This window comes from Merops nubicus, unplaced genomic scaffold (genome assembly GCF_000691845.1).
Source record: "Merops nubicus isolate BGI_N331 unplaced genomic scaffold, ASM69184v1 scaffold44773, whole genome shotgun sequence".
Taxonomy (NCBI): Eukaryota; Metazoa; Chordata; class Aves; order Coraciiformes; family Meropidae; genus Merops; species Merops nubicus.
In genome coordinates this window covers 1-7,389 of record NW_008597718.1, presented here as the reverse complement: position 1 = coordinate 7,389, position 7,389 = coordinate 1, and the positions used below count along the sequence as shown (strand labels likewise).

The window sequence follows — 7,389 nt, the reverse complement described above, 5'->3', positions numbered from 1 at the left end:
AAAATGAACTAAACCAAACCATCTAAAATTGTTACCCCAAAAAAGACAGTAGATGCATAAGGAGATTTATGAACAATCTGCAAGCTGATTGTCTCTGACCAAACAACTGCCAGCCAACCATGCTGAGTGAGCAGAAGAAACCTTTTTCCCTGCAAATCCTCTCAATTAACTAAGTTAGGGAAGAGGAACTCCATACAATGCAGAGAAAGGAAGGATACGGGACAAGAACAATGTAGAGCTTTAGAAATATAGCTTTTAAGTAAAAATGAGAAAAGTCCTGTAGGTTCCTGTGCTTTTACCTAATCATTGAAAGAGTCAGAGAAACAATTCTCCCCCAAAACTCCATCAGTAAATTAAATTTATGGCACAGCACATCCCCTATATTGTGCAAATGGGTGTAGAAATACTGATAAACGGGCAGCAGGAGTTCTGAGATACAAGCAGGAGTAGCTCTGATGACAGCTGAGGACACTGGTCTGTGGAAGGAAAGCACAGTTACCACGACGACTGTAAAAAGCAGCAGGACCACGAGCGGATCTACAGCCTGGAGGAGTTCCTTGGGTTCTCTTCCTTTCCCGCCACCACCCTTGCTGCGCAACTCCCCCTTTGGGATCAGTTTTATTTTTGGAGTGAGGATCTTGTTGACGTGACCGATTTCCGTTTTAGACCACACGTCTTTCAGCAGGTGCGCGATCCTCGGGTGAACCTCCACGGGTTTAACATCCGGCAGCGGCTTCTCCTTCAAAGCTTTGATACGTTGCTGCAGATCACCCACCTTCTCCAGAAAGATCAGCGGGGACTCTTCCTTCTGAACGTCGGTACTCAGCGACATTAATTCGAGCTGTTCCTCCCTTATTTTTTTCAGATTCTCAATGAGAGGGTCGTACTCTTCCCCGATGCGTGTGTCGGCTTCGTCCAGTGCGGCCAGCAGAGCTTGTTTCTTGTGCTCCAAAGTGTCACTCAATTTCTTAAAGCACTGGAGGACCGCCTTCCTGTCGTCCTGAACCACACCCTCACAGCGGGACTTGTCTTCACTCAGCCTTTCCAGAAGCAGGCACACATCAGCCCAGTGCTTGTCAGTGAGCTGCTCGATAAGTTTCCCAGAAGCCTCCTTTTCCTTGAGGTAGGCGCTGTGGATGTCATCGATGGGGTGGCCGTTGTGCTCCCCTATGGTCAGGCAGTGGCCACACACCAGTTTTCTGTCCAGGAGGCAGTAGACATTCAGCGGCTGCCTGCGGTGCTTGCTGCAGGTCGCCACGTCAGCCTGGCTCTCCCGCTGGTACTTCTCAATGATAGCTTTCAGGGCAAAGTTGACGGGCAGCGACTCGGTCCCGGCAGCAGGGATCTCAATGACGCTCCTGCAGTTTGGGCACTTCAGAGGAACTCGCAGAGGTCTCCAAATGGAAAAGTTGTTGGACAGCTGAATGACGCCTTCCAGGCAATTCCTGCAGAAGGTGTGCGAGCAGGGCAGGACGCGCGGGTCTTCGAACAGGCTGTAGCAGATGGAACACGTCAGTTCTTCCTCCAGCTGCTGCAGGGCCTACAGGAGGAAAACAAAAAGAAAAAAATGGTTCAATCTCTTTTTACGACGACTTGTTTAAAATCCCGCACGCTCAGCACCGTGTGCTCGCAGCCCCAAAGCCCCCGGCAGCCTGGGCTCACCCCCAGCAGTGTGGGCAGCGGGCCAGGGAGGGGATCCTGCCCCTCTACCCTGCTCTGGGGAGACACCCCTGCAGTGCTGGGGCAGCTCTGGAGTCCTCAGCACAGCAGAGACAGGGACCTGCTGGAGAGGGGCCAGAGGAGCCCCAGCAATGACCCAAGGGGGGAACCCCCCTACCGGGAGCCCAGCAGGAGAGAGTTGGGCTTGGGCTGCCTGAGAGGAGAAGGCTCCAGCCAGGGAGACCTTCTGGGGGCTTGCCACACCTCAGGGGGCATATGGGAGAGCTGGGGAGGGACTGCTTGTGAGGGTGTGTAGCAACAGGACTCAGGGGCAGTGGTTTTAAACTAGAACAGGGGAGATTTAGATTAGACATTATGAGGAATTTTAGTACTATGAGGGTGGTGAGCCCCTGCCCCAGGTTGCCCAGTGAGGTGGTCGCTGCCCCATCCCTGGAACCATTCCAGGTGAGGTTGGCCAGGGCTCTGAGCAACCTGCTCTAGCTGCAGATGTCCCTGCTCCCTGCAGGGGTGTGGGACTAGGTGGCCTTGAAAGGTCCCTTCAAACCCAAATCACTCCATGATTCTATTAAAATAATTTTATTAACCTAAGCATCTCAACGTGACATCTAGTCAGCCATAACCCCCACTGGTCGTTTAGAGCTAAGGGGAGAAAAAAGATGGGAAAAAAATAAAAGCAAGCAAGGATTCAAAAATTTCAGCAAATTCTGAGCTGCATATCTGAGATAAGTGACCAGCCAGTGTCTACCCACATCCCACCGCTGCCTGCCCAGCCTGGGAGAAGCACCCCTCTGCTACTGAGTACTTCTCACAGTGGGCAACAGTGGAAGGAAGAAATTAGAACTGAAGTTTCTAAATGACCTAAGAATTATGAGCATTTCCTCCCACTATGAGTAACATTTTCAACATAACAGAACAATAAGTATAGAGACTTTTTGTCCTCCCCTAAATTTTTGAAATGTTACTTCTGTCATATAAATAATAAATATTATGTAAATTTAATGAAAGCTACCTCTAGGTTCTGACACTAATCAAAGCTTGGCTCAATGGCCCTCAAACACCATCCCACTAACAGTAACTACACTCGTGGTGTTTATTATTCCTGGGTTAATTCAAGCACAAAACTAAAGCCCTGACTTTCGGTTTCCGTCCTTCCTACTGCTGCCTTGTCTTTCTTTGCCAGCTTAGTGACATCACACAGTGAAGTCACAAATAACTAACTCTAAGACCAGTTTTCATAATAAATCACAATTCTGCTTTTCATTCTGTTCAAAAAAAATGGGGAAATTAGTCTGAATTTTCCTTATCTTCTTGCCACATTCTCCTGTCCCCTCCATCTCTTCCAGGCAGCTCTGTAGACTTCGCTGTGGCTCAGAAAGAGATCCCGCAAGAACTGTGTGCTGCAGACTCTCCACTTGGGGCCGAACTCTCAATCGAAGCGCTGCTGAGCCTGTGTCCCACCCCCGGGTGTGCCCAGAGCCTGCTCCAGCCAGATGTGCCATCTTAACCTTTTGAATGCAGCAGTGTGTTTTTGCACCCATCTATCAGCATTTTTTACTGATGCTGAGAAGTTTTGCTGATTTTAAGTGTATGCGATGCAAAGGAATCATTAATTACTCTTTGAAAAGAAAGTTTGCATTTTGAATCGTGCAAACTACGAAGGATTAAATTCATCACTAACAAACAATTTACAGTAACCACATTAAGGAGCACTGTCCTGCACGAGGCACAGAGCCAGCCTGATGGGCGTCAGAAGGTAAATACTCAGACTCTGGCTCCTTGAGGGTTAAACCTGCTCTGGGTACAGAAATAAGCCTGGCTTATCTCAAGTCATTGCTACATCCAAAAGTGAAAGTGTTTGACAGTACAAGGCTGATCAGGCCCTTTTGCCTTGTTAAATCAGACTGAACTATAATAATAGCTTCAAAAATCCAATCCATCACCTAAAACATCCAATCCAGTTCCAGGAGGTATTTGTATGTTGTTGAGTAAGGCACTTTTAGTTTGAAAACACATTTCAATTAACGCAGCCTTAAAAACCAAACCAAAACAAAACAAACTATCCCACACACTTCTGGTCATTTTTTCAGCTAATTAATACAAAATGTTGGTTCACTTATTTGAACTCCCCTTTTGAGATACTGGGAAAAAAAATCTACTATAGAGAGATGTTTCTTAAGAACAGCCCTTAAGAAGGCTGATGAAGCGTGTTAGCATTTGTGACTATTCTCATAGTTAAAGGGAATTAACATCCAGCACTGCAGACATTTACAAAAAACATTCACAACACTTATGGCACTGAACCTCTTTCTGTACTGCAGACCATGAGGGATTTCTCTTTCCCCTGGGGGACCACCGACCTTCATTTCCCAGCATTCCACTCGGCCACTGTGGCAACATTAGGTTCTTTAGGTCTAGATGTTAATAATTTCACTTTTTAAACTGAAGTTCCAGATACTGAAACTAAAGAAACGTGTCAATAATGAAGAGAAGCTGAGAAACAAATCTACTCCATTGTCTAGATAATTTTTTTTTTTTTTTGAGAATTCACATAGGCAGTAGATTTAGAGGTAAGGTTTTTTATATATATAGACATCACTTTTTATTAAAAAAAAATAAAATAAAATAAAATATATATAAAAAGTTATTATGAATCCTGGGAATGTCACACTTACAAACAGCTAAGTTTTTTCTCCCGGTTAGAAGAGAAAGAATACTTAGCATGTACTGTCATTCATTATTTTCTCATATATATATATAGCTATCTATGAAATCAATAAATTTTTTTAAAAAGCCCCTGTGTTTCAAATCACTCTTTTTTCCTAAATCTAGGGCTGCAGTTCTCTTCAAAGGAACTGCTACAGGAGACAAGTTTTCTTTATAAAGAACACATCTACCTTATCTGAGATACATAAAAGGCAAGATGAGATTAATCCTCACAAAACTGTTTGCACTGCCAAGCAGTTGGTTGCTACCGTAAAAAACGAAGGAGCAACTTTACAGAATCTTTCTTAACTCTGCGATGACTCCCCTCAGACTCTGTAGGAGCAACCCTCCAGAGCCAGGACGTGCAAGCGGCGCCGCCCCCCCCAGCCCCGAGTCTGCGCGGGCTGGAGACCGGCTCTCCTGGCCAGCCTGGCGGCGTTTCAGAACCCTTGCAGCCGCTGCCCAGAGGGGCTGAAATCCCCACTGCCACAGAGACACGGCCACGTCTCCCGGGCAACCCAGGAATTCGCGGCTCTGGAAAGCCAGGCCGGCAGTGCCAGGGCAGTAGGTTTTGATTTCAGCTCTGGACAGAGGCCAAGGGTGCGTGGGGCAACCGGCCTCAGCCCCCACAGCCTCCCAGGCACCTCCAGATGAAGTGGCACTTAAGGATTTAATTTTTTATTCACAGTTCCTCAATTTGCCAACAGTATTTGGAATGCTAATGTTTTCTAGAGCACCCTGGAGCTTTTAAATTTTTTCTAGATAACTACTGCGAAGTTGTACCTGCGAAGCAAAAGGTAGAAATCCCCCAATTCAGTTTCATCCTACATGAGGAAATATTCTACATGTGCACAACAGTGGAAATAAATCAGTTGCTGGTTATCTGAAACAGAGACTGGGCACACCAATGAAAAGACCCAACATCACCGAGTTAAGCAAAGTGAAAGAAAAAAGTTTTTACAGTCAAAAAAAAAAAAAAAAAAAAGCAGGAAGCTGGTAGCTGCTTTCCTGCCCAGAGCAAATGCTTTGCCTTAAATGTTCCAAACAACGGTGGCAGCAAATATGTGTATATACATATTTACTCTGCGAGTCACCCAGTATGAGCAGATCACAAACCAGAAGGCATTGTAAAAATTCAGAGTTGTGACTGTGCCAGTAACATAGGGAGTTTCAGAATCTTTCAGCCTGCTAAGTGGCTGTGACTTTATCCTCTTCTGGTAAGCGATGCTGCAGATGAGGTGAGAACATGTAATACGTACAGAAAACATGTAATTGAGCTTATCTGCCAGAGCTTTCAGTTGAGCAGATCAAAATGTTTTCCTTGACAACACTGTTCCTCAGGCCACTGTTCACCCAGCTAATTATGCAAGATGCTGTTTAGAAATAATTATATCTGGAATATGGAGAATGTCAGTGTTTAGGTGGGTAAATAACTAACTGCTCTAAAGCAAAAGCCAGCCGTAACAAGCCGACACACCCCATTCTACTCTGGAGGATTTCAAAAGCTGAATTTGGCACTGGATAACCATTCACTTGAGGCAGAGCCTCCAGAGGAATCAGTACTGTCAGGCTTCCCACACCATCTTCACACCACTGTCAGGAACGAAGACAACATCTGCTCTCTCCTGAAGGACACTGCAACACCCGGCACTGCACTGCTCTTCAACTAAACCCACAGCAGCAGCTGTCTGCCCATCCCACAGCGCTCCACGACGTTCCCCGCAGCGTTAGTGTAAAAGCTTACGTGGTGCAAAAATGAGGGGTTAAATAATGTTACAGGCAGTACTTTCCATTTATAAATCACCTTCATGGTAAAGGGTGACAGAACTTTTTAAACCAACCAGGAGACCGAGGTGCAGCTCAGTATTTATTGCTGCATCCAACGGGACAGAGCCCCCTCCACAGCAGCCAGGTTTGCTGGCTGGAACAACAGGCCAGGCACCACAAATGAGAAACAACGCCCAGACCCTCAACCCTTCCATTGCAACCCATTTCAGCTGTATCACTTTACTCCACACCACAAATATCCCACACCCAAGTCACACCAATTCTCAACCAGGGACGTTTTGCCTGCAGTCCCTATTCCTACCTCAGCGACTATGCCACTATCTCAGATATTTATACTGTTTATGTTTTTACCTGGAATGAGATAACACAGCTGAGAAGTCTGTCTACTTTTCCCAGCAACCTGACCTGACAGTTCCCTCCTGTACCTCTCTCCACTGACTCCTTGCCTGCTACTGCAACAACCTTCCACAAGTTACCATGTTCAAAAGACCCCAATATACCGCACTATCCTCTCCATACTTGTATTCCGCTGCAGAAACTCATCTTCCATCCCTTACCTGTTAACTCTACTAAGGCTTCCGGTCTTGAGCACTCATTTGCCTCAGTATTCGGCAGCAGAGCGGGAAGGAAGGCAACACCTTCACCTGTCACCTGCAGAGCTCCTGCCTGCCGCAGACCCGCTGCCAGCTACTACGGACAATCCAACAACTAGAAATCACATCATGACGGGGTTGGAAGGGACCTCTGGAGATCATGTCGTCCAACCCCGCTGCTCCAGCAGGTCACCCACAGCAGGGTGCCCAGGATCACCACCAGGTGGGGTTTGAGTTTTGAAAGTCCCCAGAGAAGGAGACACCCCAGCCTCTCTGGGCAGCCTGCTCCAGGCTCGGCCACCGTCACAGCAGAGAAGTTTCTCCTCCTGTTGAGATGGAACCTCCTGGTTCTAGTTTGTGCCCACTGCCCCTTGTCCTGTTGCTGGGCACCACTGACAAGCGTCTGGCTCTGTTCTCTTGACCTCTAACCTTTAGATCCTTGATCAATATTCATTAGACCTCCAGTGATATGAACCGTGCCTCTATTAATAACTAGAAAAAGGGATCAACGCTAACACCAGGAACTCGTCGCGGTTTCAAAGGTAGGCACACGCCGAGCAGCTCGGTCGTGCCCCTGAGGACAAAGATGGCTCCCGGGAGCCTCAGGGACGGTCGCGGGTCCCCC

The 7,389-nt window shown here is 47.0% G+C and overlaps 1 protein-coding gene across 1 annotated transcript; it reads right to left on the bottom strand.

Moving 5' to 3' along the window:
• Positions 1-295: 295 nt before the first annotated feature.
• TRIM59 (tripartite motif containing 59) lies at positions 296-1,540 on the bottom strand (the record flags this gene model as incomplete). The annotated part of the gene is made up of 1 exon (XM_008936789.1): positions 296-1,540. A coding segment is annotated over one exon (1,245 nt), but the record flags the coding sequence as incomplete, so codon positions are not given.
• Between the last annotated feature and the right edge of the window lie 5,849 nt (positions 1,541-7,389).